The 19,180-nt window shown below is 43.0% G+C and overlaps 1 protein-coding gene and 1 long non-coding RNA gene across 3 annotated transcripts; one reads left to right on the plus strand and one right to left on the minus strand.

Moving 5' to 3' along the window:
* Positions 1 to 5,312: 5,312 nt before the first annotated feature.
* LOC307224425 lies at positions 5,313 to 8,566 on the minus strand. The gene is made up of 3 exons (XR_013842502.1): positions 7,921 to 8,566; positions 5,868 to 6,027; positions 5,313 to 5,407 (listed from the first exon to the last, which is right to left on the minus strand). It is a non-coding gene; the product is annotated as an uncharacterized lncRNA (long non-coding RNA).
* A 209-nt stretch (positions 8,567 to 8,775) lies between these two features.
* On the plus strand, positions 8,776 to 19,055 carry CCNG2 (cyclin G2). Of its 2 annotated transcripts, none has more exons than XM_079991074.1 (8): positions 8,776 to 9,098; positions 12,239 to 12,367; positions 13,312 to 13,449; positions 14,017 to 14,267; positions 14,651 to 14,729; positions 15,632 to 15,730; positions 16,478 to 16,683; positions 17,558 to 19,055. In XM_079991074.1, the coding sequence occupies exons 2-8, from the start codon at positions 12,239 to 12,241 to the stop codon at positions 17,685 to 17,687; spliced, it is 1,032 nt and encodes a 343-aa protein (XP_079847200.1). In that variant the 5' UTR covers positions 8,776 to 9,098; the 3' UTR covers positions 17,688 to 19,055. The 2 variants fall into 2 exon arrangements, with proteins under 2 accessions (XP_079847200.1, XP_079847201.1); XM_079991075.1 differs by lacking the exon at positions 8,776 to 9,098 and adding an exon at positions 11,206 to 11,361.
* Positions 19,056 to 19,180: the final 125 nt, after the last annotated feature.

Genomic DNA, 19,180 nt, shown 5'->3' on the forward strand with positions numbered 1-19,180 from the left:
CTCTCTTCTCCCCAGTTGTAACCTCTTTACCCAAAATCACCACCCACATTTTGTAGTCAACATAAAAAGCCTATATATATATATATACACACACACACACACACACACACACACACACACACACCGTATTTTTCCTTCTATAACACGCAGATTTTTTTCTCCTAAAAAGGAAGGGGAAATGTCTGTGCGTGTTATTGAACGAATGTGTGGTCCCTGGAGCCAAATGGCGCGAGGGGAGGCAAAAAAAATCAGGCAAAAATCAAATCGCGCGTCTCGGAGAAGGGAAACCTGAAAAGAGGAAGTGGCTGCTTTCCTGCATTCTGCCTCAGGGTCTTACTGCCCACCCACCTCTGTTTCCTTGCTGTGTTTGCTCAAATGAAACAAAGAGCAGGGAAAGCCCCTCCCCTCCAGGCAAGCAGAGGGGAAAGCAGAGTGTCATCTCTGTGCTCCGTGCTGCTGAAAACATGCAGAAGGGAGAGAGAGAGAGAGAGAGCTGGCTGGCTTGGGTGGGTAGGTGAGGGAAAACTTTTGCCTTCCTTTCCTCCCTCCCGTTATACCCCTCTCCTGCATTTTTAGCCAGCTGCTTCTCTGCACACCCCTCTCCTGCTCCTTGTCCCTTCTGTGTTTTTCCTTCCCTCCCCACTTAAAATGTGGTTAAAAAGCATGGATCCACATGGATCCTCAGGATCTTTGCATTGGGTCAGCCCAAATTCACCATCAGATCACATAGCATGTCCATGGCTACAGCCTGCCCCCCAAAAATCACGCACCCACTGTTGCCTGGGGCTGCAATGGTGCAAAAACGTGGTTACAAAACATGGATCCACATGGATCCTCAGGATCTTTACATTGGGTCAGCCCAAATTCACCATCAGAGCACATAGCATGTCCATGGCTACAGCCTGCCCCCCAAAAATCACACACCCACTGTTGCCTGGGGCTGCAATGGTGCAAAAACGTGGTTACAAAGCATGGATCCACAGGGATTCTCAGGATTTTTGCATTGGGTCAGCCCATCAGATCACATGTCTGTGGCCACAGCATGAAGCACAAAAATGATACATCCACTGTTTCATTCAGAATGTTTTTTCCCTTGTTTTCCTCCTCTAAAAACGATGTGCGTGTTATGGTCAGGTGCGTGTTATAGAGCGAAAAATGCGGTATATTATTTCAAGGGGAAGGGGGGATATTCCAGAGGCCTGTATGCAAATTGCTAGTTGCCCTGACTTGCTCAGACACAAGCTAAGGGTTTAGTGAAACATTCAGCTCACTTTCATACAATTTCACTTGCATGGAAGGCAACTCATCACTAGGAAAGTACAAAAAGTGGATTGTTCTGGCATCTGCATTGCTGCAGTTCTGTTGATGTGAACAGAAATGGCGTAAACAATCATTTACGCCTCACCTCAGTCCTGGAGAGCAGAATTTGAGTTTTTGAATTGGTTCTGGTGATACTCAGAAGTAGGGTGGTCAGGTCAGGAGCTCAAAGGAAGAGGATTTGTTCTTACACAAAAACATATTTAACAACTGTGCATATTTTGTTCAATACAACTGTCCCCCTTTAAACTAAGAATCACTTGGGCCTAAGAAGCAAAGTCCCAAACCAGATGTGACAAATGGGAAGTTTTTATTTTGAAGAAAAAACAGCCACAGGGCCCCATTCTGGAATGTGTTTCTGTTCCAGGTTGGTGTCCTGCCAAAAATCACTGAACTAGGTGCTATTTACCCCAGAAAGTCTTGTTTACTCCAAACCGTCCCTTTGAGGGCAAAGTAGCTATAGGAGGAGGTTCAGCAGAAAATTGGCACAGACCCCCAAGTTCATTTCAGATTAGGGTTCTTTCTTCAAAATAAAAGTATCCAGTTTAAGTGCATACTTCTCTTAACATGTAGTTTGGCACTGAAATGTAAAGCCATTGGGATAAAGACGTACAGCTTAGAATAGGCTGAGCAATAGGCTCATGTTTGCAGAAGAAGTCTGAGATATTCATTAGATACACAGTTGAAGGGGAGCTTTTAATCAATTCCTGTGATATTACCCCCATATTTGGGTGGGGGGTGGGGAGAGAAACCAGTACAGGTAGATCTTCAAGTAGATCTTGGAGATGTAATTAAAGAAAGATTGCCTCTCGACATATGGTAATATAAACATTTTCAGAAATATATTAAATAGTATAGAAGTGATCTTTGTGTATGAAATTCTATTAGGGATCATTGCAATCCATGGATAATTATAATTATGTGTTCTTATTATTTTGTTGTACAGTTTAAATAACATCCTTTTTTTAAAAAAATACTCCCTATTTTTGCTTTGAGTTCTACATTAATCTTCCTACTGGAAAAAGTATATACTTGGTCATATATTTAAAAAAAGGCTCAGATTTTTCACCATGTGCACATAAGTCAAGAAACCACCACATGCATTAGATTCTCAAATTCTTCATGTACAGTATTCATAATGATATGGCATTTACATCGTCTTCTGAACATGTACACAGAGAGGTCTCTCAGAGGCAGAGGGACAATGCATAAAGTAGGCCATGTCAGTGTTACATAGAAAATACTTTTATGTAGGAAAAAGCATGTAACCCGTGTAAAAATAATTGTGCATGAGAATTATATGTACACCAAGATGCAACAACACTGTGTGGCCACAGAATACATGTACAACATGGTCACATATGACAATCCGCTGCCTGTTTTTTATTCCACTGCTGTGCCTTCTGCTCAAGAAGAATTAAAGCTATCTTAACTCGGCCAATTATAAGAGTCCTTCACATGGTTTTTAGATCCGTCCTTGTTTTTTAGCAAAATGGTTAATTCCCCAAATGAGTTGTAATTATTCCTTTTGTTTTCAGTTAATGGGTATTTTATCATCTTGAATTATCCCACTCTGAGTCATGCCCCTGGGTAATTTGCCCGCTTGTTAACGCATATTTTGAAACCTGTTCAATCAGAATGACTACTTTGTGATCGTAAGTAACCCTTACCATAATTTATTTTATTTTTCGAATGCTTGGATTATTCAGAAGACAATTGTGGCATAACTAACACTTCTGCCATTTATGGGCATGCCTTTTATGCAGAAAAAAAGGTTTGGCTTCCCATGAAATTTTTGCTAATTTCCTTTTCCTTGGTGGCCTGCGACTCTCTTATTGTACACGGAATCACACTGATGAAACCAAATCCTTTTCCTTGTAAGAACAGGCATGGTTTCCTTCTGAATCATCCCACACTAATTTTAAAAATATGCTGGGAGGGTAAACCCACACAGGTCATATCACAGCTTAAATCTTAAATCTAATTAAATATCATGTGTAGAGCTGGCATTGTTCCAAGTGAGACTAACATTATTTCTGCCACCTCCCTAAACATACCTGTCTTTCCTTACAGCAAGTCTTTGGGATGCTCAGTCAAGTTTCTCTGACTTGAGGGAGAGTTTAATATGAATCCATTTATTTTGCTCACTGGAGGAGTGTCTTCAACTTATGTTATTATCCTCGGTGATATATCAAAGGTGATAATCTTCCTATGTTGTGCTGGGTGAAGTCATAACACAGTTCATTTTGAAGCACAGACATGGCCTGTTAGACTTTACTAGTGTGAAGCATTGTCAATGACCAATGAATCCAGTTTCCATTAATGGGAATTATGTTTTTTTTTTCCAAATACAGCAGTTGCAATGCTGGAGCCATTACCTGAATCATGGAGATAATGTGTGATAGCCAAAGTAAGTCATACTCAGAGTAGACCCACTAGAATGTAAAGTATCTTGCATTTCAGTGAGTCTATTCTGACTTAGTCGGCTCTCTAAGAGAGCCAGTGTGGTGTAGTGGTTAAGAGCAGTAGTCTCGTAATCTGGGGAACCGGGTTCGATTCCCTGCTCCTCCACATGCAGCTGCTGGGTGACCTTGAGCCAGTCACACTTCTTTGAAGTCTTTCAGCCCCACTCACCTCACAGAGTGTTTGTTGTGGGGGAGGAAGGGAAACGAGAATGTTAGCCGCTTTGAGACTCCTTAAAGGGAGTGAAAGGCGGGATATCAAATCCAAACTCTTCTTCTTCTCACCTTACGTGTTCAATAAAATGACTACATATCTGTACAGCTGTCCTAAGCCTACTTACCTGTGAGTAAGACCCATTGAATTAAATGGGACTGACTTCTGAGAAGAAATGGCAAGGACTATGCTGTTAGTGTTGCGCTCATTCTAATCAGTCTATCTTATCTCACTGCAATGAAGGTGAGTTCCCTTGCACACAAAATGGGATGGAGGCTTTGCACTGCAATTGCGATAAGAGTCATAACTAAATGTTCAATACACACCATTAGCTAAAAATGTATATTGACGGATAACACCCAGGGTAGCATTTGCCATTGGTAAGGAAAACACATCACATTTGGTTTCCTTAGTGTTTTGTATTTTAATATTACATTTCAATCTTCTATTTATGCGAATTGCCCACATTTCGTATGCTATTGGATGTCCTACAGGAATATATTAAATAAATAATCAGTGATGCCTGGGTTTTCATTATCCTTGATTAAGCCTCACACAGTAAGTAGCTCCTTTTGGCTCTCACATGTGATAATGAATAGTTTGAAGTTACAGGAGTTTCCACTATAGCCGGTAGTGCTATAACATTAGGCTCTTGATTGGGCAAAGCTGTGATTGATAACTTTGTTTGTTGGACAGCCGCCATCTCGCCAGCCAAGCAGCTTAGGAGTTGCAAGACTCCTCCAGTTATGACATTATCACCTAACTCTGGTAACCTTAAGGTTGGTGCTTGTTTTAAAAAGATGGTTGTTCACTTCAGTGCTGGCTGGTTCCCATTGGGACTAGTAGGGTGGAAGGCAGGAAGCCCAACAGTGTGCAGAGCCAAGCCAATAACAGGCAGAGCCAACTAATTATAGTTTTCTCACCATCCTCCTCTCTGCTGAGTTGCACAAGGGACTAAGGAGGAGGAAGAAGCCAATAGGTAGTAGCACCCTCCAGAATGGGACAGTGCATCTGGCTGTTAACCAGAATGTTAGTGGTTCACGCAAACCCAGGGACGGCTGTGGGAAGGATTGCAGGGGATTGGATTAGTTGACCTTTGGAATCTCTTCCCACTCTATGATTCTAGGACTTGACATTATGTTTGCTGACTGGGAACAGTTATGGACCACCGGTATAAAATTTACGGCATGTAATGCCTTAAGAGAAAATATTATGAAAATGATTTACAGGTGGTACATGACCCCAGTCAAGCTTGCAAAAATTTATCATCTGCCCAATAATAAATGTTGGAAATGTAATGTGACTGAAGGTACCTTCTACCACCTCTCAAGTAGGTGCCATTGCCATTCTAAGGGAACGAGGGAGGTGTTCATGGTGAGTTCCAGCATCTCTTTTTCCAGAAAAACAGCACTGACTAAAAGAAAGAAATGAGAAAAAGTATCATGCGTTTTGGTTGTTAATTACTGTTGGTTGTATTCAGCCGATGAGCCCCTTGCTAGTGGAAACCCACACAATAATTTCTGCTAGAACAGCAGGGCTTTCCTCCTGTGACCCCCACCTATTGGCTAGAGTTTTTTTTTTAAAAAAAAGGTAAAGGACCCTTGGAGGGTTACGTCCAGTCAAAGGCAACTATGGGGTTGCAACATTCATCTCGCTTCAGGCCGAGGGAGCCGGCGTTTGTCCACAGACAGCTTTCCGGGTCATGTGGCCAGCAGGACTAAACCACTTCTGGCACAACGGCACACCGTGACGGAAACCAGAGCGCACGGAAACGCCGTTTACCTCCCTGCCACAACGCTACCTATTTATCTGCTTGCACTGGTGTGCTTTCGAACTGCTAGGTTTGCAGAAGCTGGGAAAGAATGAGAGCTCACCCTGTCGCGCAGATTCGAACCGCCAAGCTTCTGATCGGCATGCCAAAGAGGCACAGCGCCTTGGAGGAAGAGAGGGGACGTTGCCCTCTCAGGTCATGATCTCCGTATCACTTCATCGAACTCCTCCCTTATATGACTGTTTACTCTTCGCAATATCTGTCTAGAAAAAAAGTGGGCTAGAAATTAGTTTACGTACGGTAACTAAATAATTGTCCATTAAAGAATCCCCACCCAGCCCCTAGATTTAAGGGCCTTCAAGGCCATTTCCCAACAGGAGAGGTTTCTGCCCAAAGAGTGAGAAGCAATGCCTCTCAACATCCTGGTTTGTAGCAGCTGTTTCCACTCTTCTTGGCTCAACCCTGCACTTATGAAAAGGACACGTAGCTCCATTGCAAGCTATCCCTCTAAATAAGGTTGCTTGGCCATCCCTGGTACCAATATATTCCTCTGCTCTGTTCCACATTTCCATTGCTGGTACACATCAGCACCTTTGAGCTATTATTTCCATAGCTAAATATGGCTTTGATGTTTCAACTTCCAAATGCCCCCAGCAAAAAAAGGTCTTGCACCCCCAAATTATATTAGGCTGACTTAATTAATTAGCCCAAATTATGTTAGGCTGACTTGATTAAGTGCCCCAACACCCCTGAACTAGGATTGTGTCATTGTAATCATGTTTTACAACTATTGCTGCTTTCGGTATTATGCAAAGAAAACCAGCTTGGTGACCATCGGGAACATTATACTCCTGTGGTTTCTTTTAAAATAATCCATGTAACACCAGCCTGCAATTTAGCAGCTAAACAACAACAGAAGGATTAGAGCCACCCAAAATATTCTATGTAAATACTGCGTTGCTTTGTAAAAATAACATTGTTTATCCCTAAAACACACCATAGCCCTGAAAAACCTGTAGAAGCTCCGATTGCTAAATAGTTTCCATGAATGGTTTCCAAAACCTTTAGAACTAAAAATGTCCAGCCTTGACGGCCTTTGTTTAAAAGCATGAAGTTACACTAGAAAATTGCATCTTGCAACTGTCCTGTGACCAAAACCTATTGCTTGTCCTTATTAAAACTGATGTTCTGTTGTAGTTTTTGACTTTGCGTGTGTTTTAAATTATGGCTGTAAAGGCTGGGCTGGATGAATCCCAAGCCGGAAATATCAACAACCTCTGATATGCAGGTGACACAACCTTGATGGCAGAAAGTGAGGAGGAATTAAAGAACCTTTTAATGAGGGTGAAAGAGGAGAGCGCAAAATATGGTCTGAAGCTCAACATCAAAAAAACGAAGATCATGGCCACTGGTCCCATCACCTCCTGGCAAATAGAAGGGGAAGAAATGGAGGCAGTGAGAGATTTTACTTTCTTGGGCTCCATGATCACTGCAGATGGTGACAGCAGTCACGAAATTAAAAGACGCCTGCTTCTTGGGAGAAAAGCAATGACAAACCAAAAAGCAGAGACATCGCCTTGCCAACAAAGGTCCGCATAGTAAAAGCTATGGTTTTCCCAGTAGTGATGTATGGAAGTGAGAGCTGGACCATAAAGAAGGCTGATCACCGAAAAAATTATGCTTTTGAATTATAATGCTGGAGGAGACTCTTGAGAGTCCCATGGGCCGCAAGATCAGACCTCTCCATTCTGAAGGAAATCAGCCCTGAGTGCTCACTGGAAGGACAGATCCTGAAGCTGAGGCTCCAATACTTTGGCCACCTCATGAGAAGAGAAGACTCCCTGGAAAAGACCCTGATGTTGGGAAAGATGGAGGGCACAAGGAGAAGGGGATGGCAGAGGATGAGATGGTTGGATACTGTTCTTGAAGCTACCAGCATGAGTTTGACCAAGCTGCGGGGGGCAGTGGGAGACAGGAGTGCCTGGCCTGCTCTGTTCCATGGGGTCACGAAGAGTCGGACACGACTAAATCACTAAATAACAAAAAAAATTAGGAATAATTTCATAGTTTTTTCTTTCTTTGTTAAGCACTGAGGTTCTCCCCCCACACACTATTTTTACAAAAACAAATAAATATAAATGGAGTTGGGAGTTCACCTCTGGAGACCTTGGTACAATTTAAACAAACAAAGAAATAAATAAATAATGTTTGGGGTTGAGGAATGCCCTCTGGAGACCTTGACTCTGAAAAGGCTGCAGCTGAGCAAGAGGTGAAGCTGCGCCCCTCCATTTTCTTCGGCCCAGCCCCCACCCCAAGAAAATGACAGTTGGGAAATGGCAGTGGGGCGCTTCTCTCCCCTCCCCCACGTCATCCCCGCCTCGCCGTAGAATCAACTGGAGGAGGAAAACCAAAAAGAGCCCCGAGGGAGGGAGAAGCCAAAGGTCTCTCTCCTCATTGGCTGATCTTGACAGCGAAGTGCCGTCACCTCCCACCAGTCAGCGCCAAACTCCTCTGAACCACAACACATTCGGATGGCCGGCGCAGAAACAACAAAAAAAGAGGCCCGCCCCCGCGTCCAATCACCGCGCTGCAGCCGCCGACCAATCAGCAAGCAGCCTTTTGGGCGGACTTTTCAAAACGAAGGTTTTCCTCCCGCCCCCACCTTTGTCCCTTTAAAAGGAGCGATGCGTCTCAAGGCATGGAGTGTCCTTCCGCCTCTCGGTTAAAAGCAAAGGGCATTCATTTGCGTGGTTGATGGGAGGAAGCATTCCCGCCGTTCCCCAAATCGCTACTGGCGTTCGATGAGGTATATTCCATTCGTGGGGGGGGGGCGGGAAGTGAGAAAACGAGAGGGTTTATTTTTCCCCCTCCCCCTCCTCTTAACAGGACCGCATCGCCGCCGCGGCTGCGAATCCCTCCGCCCAAAGCAACTCGAGGGAAACAAAACAAGGAGGAGAGCGAGGCGGGCGGTCACGTGACGGAAAGAGGGGCGGGGCCCGGGGGCTGCTCGGCTCTCTTCCGAGCGGACTCCATTTTGATGTGGGTCTGAGGCGCCTCCGGCTCGGCTGCCCCGCGGAGGTCTCCGGGGCTTGGGGAGCGGGAGGCGATGGTGCCGCTGCTGCTTTCGCGCTGACGCCGGGCCGGGAAGGACGGGGGAAGGTCGGGGCTTGGAGTGGGCGGAGGACGGGGCGCCTCGGCCGTTCGCTGTTGTCGCCGCCGCCGCCGCCACTGAGGGGACAACCGCCCGCCGCCTCCCATCACTCCAGCCCCCGGCCTCCCTCCTCCGTCCCTTCCGGGGTCCCGAGAAGACGAGAAGCGGCGCCCCTGAGGAGAGGTATGTCCAGCCGAGAGATGGAAAAATGGGGCGGGGGGGGGGTGTTAAGCCTTTTGTAGCGTCGCTTTCTCCCTTTAAAAGCGTCCCCTGCTTCCTATTCCGAAAATCGGCTGAGCAAGGAGTGCTCCCCAAACCCACCAAATATATATCATTAGAACAAATCTGGCATATTTACCAAAATGAACCCCCCCCCAACAAACGTTTAAAAGCTGCTGTGCCCTGCCTATTTTGATAGTACGTTCGGGGTGATTGTTTATTACACCCCCACCCCCGATCTATCGATTGTATTTATTTTTAGGAGTTGTTTTTTTTTTTTTAAGTACATGAAAAAGACTTAACAGGCTATGCATTTATGTGTGGTGATAGTTCCAGATTCCATAGCATGCATATATATATATATATATATATATACACACACACACACACACACACACACACACACACCCCAAAAAGGAAGAAAAAGACAGGGCCATGAAAACAACTGCAAAAGCAGGTACTGGAATAAAATGTCAGAATGCCAGGAAGAGGAAATAATTGGCCGAAGGCCTTTCTGTTTTTGTGGACCCTTGTCCTCCCCAGTTTCTTTAAACAGTACTATTGAGTGGGGTGGCGGACGCAGCTTGTTTGGAGATACATTTTTATTTAATGTTTTCCTGCTGTGTTTGGGGAGGGGTGATTTGTGTGTTTACGGTTTGCTTTCTTTGTTGCGATGTGAACCACTCTCAGATTTACAAAGTTAAATCTCTGCTGGGAGGGGGAAGGGTGAGATTGAAGGAGCCTTGTGGGTGTCCTGCGAAGAACGGATTCTAAGAGAGCTGAACCGATTGTTTATTTACTTATTACAATTATTTGTACCCCTTTCGGATCCAAATCTTTTCAAGGCAGCTTGCAAGTAACATGAAGATAAATGAGTAAATTGCACAGTAACAGTATCAAACGATGACAATCCACCAGTATTAAACTAAAGCAATGTACCAAGGCGATACTGAGGTGATCTCTGCCTGCCTGCTGCTCACCTGCAAGGATATTTTCATTTTCCAAGTGCCTCTCAATCACTCTAGTAAGCCTTGGTGCAAAATAAGGCAAAAGCCAGTAATATCCATATGAAGGGGAGGAGCTGATGGGGAGTGGAGCGCAGTGATTTGGGGGGGGGGGTGAGGAGACAAGGCTCATGAGGGACAAGCCCCATTGAAAGCTTTTGTCTGCCACAGATCCCGGGAGAGCTTTAATGGGAGACAAGTTTTAGAAAGGATTGGGGGAGGCTGACAGGGATGTAGCTTTCCTTAAGAGGGTGAGGTGTCCTGTGGGGTGAAAGGATTTTTTGGTGATGGAAAGCGATCTGTAATTGGGAGGGCAGAGCCCCCCCTGGACCTTAGGTAGGACTGCTGGCTTGGAGAGACTCTTGATGGTATGGGTTGTAAGGGATCAGTGGGAAATGAGCCAAACCCTATTGCTGTGTTAGTTACAGGTAGGTAGTCATGTTGGCCTGCCGTAGTCGAAACAAAATAAAAAAAATCCTTCCAGTAGCACCTTGGAGACCAACTAAGTTTGTTTCTGGTGTGAGCTGTGTGTTTGGGAAGAGTTTGCTTGAACTCTTCACTAGGGCTATGGAGGTGAACAGAGGACACCAGAAAGTATTTTGCAATAACTGTCCAGGCTTTAATAGCTGGGAGGAGGCACGTAGAGCTGGACAAGTGCGTCATGGGTTGGGGGAAGGCCCCATGTAAGTTCCCCAGAAAGGAGGAAATGGTTGCATGTGGGATAAGCAGGAGATGTTGGGATGTGTATTTGAGGGGAATGTCTGTGGCAGTGCTGTAGGTGGGGCTTTCAAGAAAAATATCAGCGGAACAGAAATAGAGAAGTAGGGCAAAAAATGAGAACTGAGGGAGATTTTGGCTGGTTTCACATCCAGCAAAGAGGATTAAAAGGGATCTCTTGTGTTTTGAGGTGCTCTTGTGCTAGATGTAGATTGTGCAGAGCAATCCTTTTCACCTTCTGTCTAAAGGGCATTTTCTTATCCAAACCCCAAGCTGTTGGTTGAGAGTGAAATCCTTTATGTGTTTTACAGGTTTTGTGTGTGAGGGCTTAGCTGAGGATGGCAGCAGATGATCTAGGCCTTGGGACAAATGTTTTGATAGTTCTCCGTCCGTCCCTCCCTGCCACCACCCACCCATCTCTGCTCCCCAGATTTTTGTTGTTGTTTCGAGGTTGAACAAAGATTATCCCTTTGCTTAGGGTGGAATTGAAAACAGGCTGACTCAAAGTGAGTGATTGGGTGTGTGTGTCTGACAGATTACCTATAAGGAATTTAAATTGTTATTTTTTCTTTTGTAACGGTCTAAGGACTAGAAACAAACAAATTAATTTGAAACCTAATAAGGAAAGAGTAGCAAGATACTGCAAAGCTCCCACTGTATTGGGATCACAGGAAAGCCAGATGGGTAAAAGCCAAAATTTAGCAGGTAGAATTGCAGAGTTATATGCTTAAGGGGTCAGGGGAGTTTATTAGAATGCCTTATCATTTGGGCAGCCTGATATCATTATGCCAGGTTACTCAACAGTAAGCTGTCTTTTATTGTGGTGGGTCTGCTTCCCAGGGAAATATTCAGAGTGTTGTAGCCTGATGGTGTTTCTTACTGGTGAGTCTGTATGTCTATTCTGCTGCTGCCCCCTTCAGTCATTTGGAAGCTGCTTCCACTGTGTGTACGTGACAGCATTCAGCTATGCTCCCACCCCCCCACCCCAGTCAAACTCCCTATGCAATGGCTTCTTAGTCAAGCACTGGGTGAAAGGCCCAGGTTTTCAGCTGGAGAGAGAGGAGTGTTTTTCCTCTCCCATTGCATGGTTTTAGTATGATAACACTGTAAACAGTTTAGATAGATGGGCATGTGGGCAGTTCAGAGAAATGTGTCATCTGAAATTGTCAAAGAATACTCTGCTCTTTAATTGTAAGGCTTGTTATCTCCCTGGTCTCAACACACACAAGTTGGGTGAATTGGAAATACAGCATTAATTATTTGCTTCTGAGTGGTGATGATGTCGTTGTTGTAACACACATTTAACCTCTGAAATGGATGTAATTTTTCCCTCCTGAGAATGTTCATATTGTCTTTCCTTCCTCCTCTCCCCTACTTTCTAAGATGAAGGACATTGGAGTTGAAGAACAGATGAGCAGTTGGCTCTTCAGGCAGCTGAAAATCCATTTGGAGCAAGAATGGAAATACCAGCCTCGGGAAAAGGGGCTTAGCTTGATTGAGTGCACTGTTGAGGTGAGGAAAAGCTTTTCTCTGGGTCTGGGAATTAATGATTCACATGATTGAACTTTGGTTGCATGTGAGAGATTTGATAGGGAAATGACCAAAACCATAGATTTCTCTTCATGTAGCTTATTAAATATATATTCAACATTCTCTCAAAGGAACTCAAGGTGGACTATTGATTCTCTTCCTTCCCCTTTTATCCTTACAACAACCCTCTGAAGTAATTAGCTCTAGGTCACCCAGTGAGCTTCATGGCTGAGTGAGGATTTGGAACTTCCAGGTCCTAGTCCAGCATTCTAACCCCACTGGCTAGCTTGTAGGACTGGTATTAAAAGTGCTATAGGGAGTTCAGATCACATCGCATACAGTTGGCTTGATCAGATGTAGCACTCGCAATGTAGAATGATCACTGTGCACTCGTTCCTTTCCTTGCTTTGCTGAATCTATCATGCTTTGTTCCAATGACATTATACCCAAACTGCAAAATAAATATTCATTTTGTGGCTTGTAGTCCAAGATTAAACCAGGACTTCTTCTGAACTGCATTTCATTTCTCCCCAAAGGTTCCTGTTCAAACTTAGGTTCAGAAGAAAAGAAATTGGCACATACTTCATTCTATATATTGTGTTATTTTGAAAAGAGATTTTGGGTTGTATCCAGTTAAGTTGTCCTGCTGGTGCAAAGACTTACAGTGGTGCAACGGAACACCCCACCCACGCAAAAAAAAATCTGTTATTGACAAGCAGTTTAGCGAATCAGTGACATGTTGAGCGGAAAGGCCTTCTGGCTTCTGGACAGCTTAACTATGGAGTATTTGCCTGCACTCTTCATCCCCACTCCAAATCGCCATGAGGTTGGCTGTCACACCACATCAGAATGTATAGATCAGCTTCTAAGACATTTCTGTGCAGGGTTTATACATATAACCCGAAGCTATTTCTCTTGCTACACAGAATGAAAACGCCTTATGTCCAAGACTGAGGAATGCAAAAGTTGAAGATCTCTGGAGTCTTACCAACTTCTTCGGGTTTGCCACAGAAACATTTGTCTTGGCAGTCAACATCCTAGACAGATTTTTGGCACTCATGAAGGTACATCTAGAAGGAGCAGCTGTATGCATTTTTGCACATATTCAGTAACAATATGTTTCTATTGTCTTTGGCATTTGTTTTTGACTTTAAGGCAATACAGTAATCTAAGATAATTGCCTTATTATAGGTGTGTGACCGAAACAGAAAATAGCATTCCCACGTTTTCCTTGTCTTCCTCAGTTCCCTATCTTTGTCTCTGACTTTTTTTGCTCCAAAGCCAAATTGCAATCATATTACACTTCTTAGTGAGGTTATCTGAATCTATGGCACCACTCCAGATGATACCTAGTGAATAATATTGCTGAATTTGTAGTAAATGCCCACTACCAGCAGGAGTACTGTTACAGGCTGAACTTACTAAACCTTGTCTTAGTATTGCATAGTACGAGCCAGCTTTTTACTATAAGGGTCTTATTGTTCTAGGCAATAAGGGCATGCAGCAGAACCCAGATAATTATGAATGGATTTTCCGTACCTTTTTTCATTATTTGCCCATTACACATTGCTGCTAGGTGGCTTGCAATCCATGCTACTAGCTGTTCCCAACGTTCTTTTCCTCCTCCCTAGGTGAAACCTAAGCACTTGTCCTGCATTGGGGTCTGTTGCTTCCAGCTGGCTGCTCGAGTGGTCGAAGAGGAATGCAACATCCCATCCCTCCATGATGTCATCCGGATTAGCCAATGCAAATGCACTGTGTCCGACCTGAAGCGGATGGAGAAAATAATCTCAGAAAAGCTGCACTTTGACTTCAAAGCTACTACTGCCTTAACCTTTTTGCACTTGTACCATACTATTATACTCTGTCATACCTCAGAAAGGTACGTGTGGGATCAGCCTTATTCCCTGTTGTTCAGTGGGTAGTTTGAAGCCCTCATTCTGTCTTTAGCCTTCTGGGTCATCCCTCTCCCATTGCTGCCTGTACTTTCCTGCTTGCTGTGGCTGCAGATGCTCCAGTTATTGTTTCCCAATAATATGTGCTCATGCACAGTGAGATAAGGAAATGCAGCCAAGATTGGAGAGCCTGTAGTCTCTACAAGATGAATGGGAGCGGTCAGGTGCATTGAGGGTTGTAGACTGGGAAATAGGATCAGTGCACCCGCCTTACATTTTGAGTAACGCTGCAGGCATCTTAGCTGAGTTGAACTCTGCCACACTGCTCGATAACCCAGGTTTACATTTTCCCATCTTGTCCCTTGTATAGGAAAGAATTGTTGAATCTTGACAAACTGGAAGCACAACTTAAAGCTTGCAACTGCCGACTAGTCTTTTCAAAAGCAAAAGTAAGTAAATAACAGCAAAGCATAGGAGGAGTATGGGCAATATAATGAATGGCACAATTACTGTATTTTTTGCCCTATAGGACACACTTTTCCCACTCCAAAAATGAAGGTGAAATGTGTGTGCGTCCTATGGGGCGAATGCAGCCTATCACTGAAGCTTATAGAGCGAGAGGGGTCGGTGCGCACCGACCCCTCTCGCTCTCCAGGCTTCAGGAAGCTATCCGCAAGCCTTGGGAGCCTGGCGCGACTTCCCGCTGGGCTCCCAAGACTTGCGGACAGCAGCCTGCAGCCCGAAACCCGGGGAGCGCAGCAGAGCGTGCCCCGGGCTTCAGACAGATATCCACAAGCCTGGGGAGCCCGGCGGGAGTTCCTGCTGGGCTCCCTAAGCTTGCGGATAGCAGCCTGTTCTGGGGTCGGGGGAAGCTCGGGCTTCCCCAACCCTGCGGCTGGGGAGGAAATAAATTTTTTTCTTTATTTCCGCCCCCAAAAAACTAGGTGCGCCCTATGGTGCGCCCTGTATATTTGGCCATTAAATTGGAGATGCTAGCAAACATACAAAAGTGATAACAGCATGAAGACTATTAAGTTGGCTTTATAATCTCAGTAGTTTGTCTTCTTGTAGTGGGTATGAGATCAGTCTTAATTTGCCATTGCCACCTCTTTCTCATGGTACACTCTGGAATGATCCCCGGGGATAAAAAGGAAATATTACTATATCATTAATGTGAAATATAAAACAGTCATTTACTTATCTCTGTATTATGGCTTTTATGTGTTGGTGGTGGTAGGAGTAATTTATTTATAATTTAAAGCAAAAGTAAACCTGAAATGGGTAGTTGACAGGCAAAAGATGGAATCCAGTAATGTGTTACTGAGCTAGATATGTGTATTTTTACTTTCAGCCATCCATCTTGGCCTTGTGCCTTCTGTCCCTGGAAGTGCAGGCTCTGAAATCCATTGAATTGTTCGAGATGGTTCTGTATGTTCAGAAGCACTCAAAGGTAAGAGATTCAACCATTTTTGCTTTATATCACTTGGACTCAGCAATCCTAATACAGTGTGCTCCTCTGAATTTGGGAATTAGTTTCCAAATGCATAATATAGGGAGATTGGGGTGGTCACATGGCTGAAAAGCTTTGAAATAGCTTTGCAGAGGCAAGTATCAGAAGTAAAAGTGTAAAAAGGACTCAAAAATGAAAGACATTCCCATTTTACCCATCTTGCATCATATGATTCTATACAGGAGACATTCATTGCAGTATGAGATTTCACATACTTCATCTGCAACCGCAAGCATTCTGTAAACTGTCATTAACTGCAGTACCTCATCAGCTCACACAGTGCCAGTGCTGGGATTTCAGTTAAATATGTAAAGTCTTTGCAGATGTGGTGTGTGGCTGAATCTGCAATTGAGGCTAAGTGGGGGTCTTTTAAATTACTTTTATTTTGTAGGATCTTAGCACAGTATGTTAGGGGAACTGTATGAGAACTAGGCCAGAAACGAAAGTTGAGCTCAGCTGACACACAGAAAGTGTTTCAGAATGCAAACACTGCAGTGTGTTTAGGCATCCAGCGTTACTGGTGATGAGCTTTTCAGCACATCCTCAGACTACGATTCCAGTTGGTCTTTTTTTGAACACAAGCCCCCCACTTGGGTTATTGTGGATGAGATTACAGGCATAGTGGATTTGTAGTAGAGGTCTCTTGAATGAATACAAATAAATATGAGTGTCTTCTCTTGTTTTTAGATAAGTGACAGCGATTTGCTGTATTGGAGAGAGCTGGTTTCAAAATGCTTAGTAGATTACTCGTCTCCTGCCTGTTGCAAGCCAGACCATAAAAAACTAGTTTGGATTGTTTCAAGGCGTACTGCTCAGAATCTTCAAAACAGCTACTACAGTGTTCCTGAGTTGCCCACAATCCCAGAGGCTGGATGTATTGATGAGAGTGAGAGGTAGGTATATCCCATGGGGCTTTCTCTACTTACGTGCTCATCTTTTAAGTAATGGCATCTCAATAAATCCATTGTGATGGTGTTTACATACATTTGTGGGGAGGAATCATACCTCAGAGCACCCTTCCTTTTACATGTAGAAGGGCTATTGATTCTGTAAGCAAGTGGAAATCATTACTGCAATAGCAGTAGTACAATCTTAATTCTTGAACTTAACAAGTGATGAAAACATAGGTAAATGTTAATAACTTACTGCAGATTCTTTGGAATATATATAATGTGGGTCTCTCTGACAGTAAATATTTTGAGGAGACTACAAGCACTCTGTGCTGTTTAAATTGGTTTAAAGCAATGCTGCATTTTGAATTGGCCAGTTAAGCTTTGAGGCTGCAGGAGTTGGATGCTCAGTAATGAAATACGAGACCAATGTGCAATAAGACAGTTAGCAGCTGTGCAGACCTTGATTGACCTTATCTAAAGTGAAAGAACTTATTTGAATTATAGCAGCTGACACTGCTTAGTTTAAAATTGTAGACAGTGATGAACATTTTAATCACTTGAGAAACTGATAATCAGAGTCAAGTTCTTGTTTTTCGCTGGGAATTCTGTGCATAATGTCATTAACAGAACCCTCACACCATGAAAGCAGAATCTATTCTTAATGCAGTTGGGTTCAGTGCAGACTGTTAGGGAATTAAAAATAAATAAATAAGCACTCATGCTAAGAAATGTGATGCAAATAACGCAACCCAAAAGTAGAAAAAGACCCTCATAAATAGTGTCTATTTGGGGTGGGTTTTTTAAAATACTTTTTTAAAAAAATCATTTTCCACTTATGTGAGCTGTATATAACTCTTCATATTTTACCCCCTAGTGAGGACTCCTGTGAAGATATGAGCTGTGGAGAAGAAAGTCTTAGCAGTTCTCCACCAAGTGACCTGGAAAGCACCTTCTTCTTTGACCTCAAGCCAAAATCAACTCCGTGTGCTAGGCTGAGCTTTTAATGCATTATAGTACTATAGGCAACAAGTATCTAAGCACCCTCTGTACCTTGACGCAAGGTCTCATGCAGTACCCAAAACATACACACCACTTACTGTGGCAAAAGTCAAATGTAGCAGGGTTGATCCAACCAGCCATTTAGGTCTTTATCCAGTGAGGAGCATGAACAAGTGCGCACTGTTTGTTAGTAGGCTATAAGAGAGCTGTAAAGCTTAATATGTGCTTGAACGCCTTGCTGAAATTAGAGGTTGAATATGGGGAACTATTTTTGGGGTAGACTGAGTTGCAAAGAAGTGTATGCTTGTTTCTGTCTGGACTGAAGTACTTTTAACCAAAACTTTAGTTGTGCATTCTTTTTTAAGAAAGGAGTTTCTCTCTCCTTTTTTTAAAGCTTTGTGGAATTTCAGGAAGCGTATTAAATAAGGAATATGCTTGTGTTATTTAGGGATGAATAATGTCCCCTTTTAAAGTGAAAACCAGAGGGTAATCTGGTTCAATGTGCCAGGTATATTTTAGTGTTAAAACTTCTCAAGAGTCGGCTTTCCTATCCATTTTAGGAACTGAAGTGTATTCAGAAAACCTTAGTGTTAATGTGAAAAAGCAAACTATTAAATTAGAAATTTTGACATTCAATGTAAAGTCTACTTTCCCTTTTACTACTACTAACTCCTGTAGCTTTTTTCCAGTATTTTACATTGTCATAAATAATTTCTTAATCATAACATGTTTGCATGCTTAAGTGAAAGCTGTTAGCGGAAAGGCTATTTGATTATGCAGAAGTGTTGGTAAATGTGAAGTTGATGAAAGTGGTTGTAATGACACTTAATTGCTTGCCATTTTTTTTCTCTTAAAGCACAGACTTTTATGGTTGCTTTACTTAATATTTTCAAATATATGCAAAGTGAGCAAAAGAAGAAATTTACTCCGTAGTATAATAATGTAAAAGCAATGTCATGGTAGAAATGAAGGGGCTGCGTAAGTTAGGATTTTGTGGCATTGTGTGGCCAACGTGTCTAGGCTGAAGTGCAGATGTGAATGGTGATGTATGGTGTGCTCTGATTTTTATAAAGGAAAAAAAAAGTTTACAAAAATTGTGTAAAAATGTAAATTAAAATCTGTATAAAAACTTTAAAAAACAAAATAAGCTGAAAAATATTGTATTTTTACAGTGTGTATGTAACTTTCATGTATGTTGCATGTAGATATTAATTTATTGTATTCTGTATATGATATAAATACTGTACATTGAAGATTTGCCTTTTTGGTACTGCAAGCCAGAGTCTCAAAAGATGTTTTCTGAAAGCTATTTTCTCTCAAAGATAACTCAGATCTCTTTGCTTCAGTTCAATAAAACCAAATGCTTTTCCTAACTAAGTCTCAGCTGTGATTTTGGCAATCAGCATGGAAATATGGCTGGGAATAAGTCAGAAATTCCAGGATGTCCTTTTTGGAATATGATAGCTTTTTATCAATTAGAATGTAAGTAATGTACACA

Source organism: Podarcis cretensis (assembly GCF_951804945.1).
Source record: "Podarcis cretensis genome assembly, chromosome: 9".
Classification (NCBI taxonomy): Eukaryota; Metazoa; Chordata; class Lepidosauria; order Squamata; family Lacertidae; genus Podarcis; species Podarcis cretensis.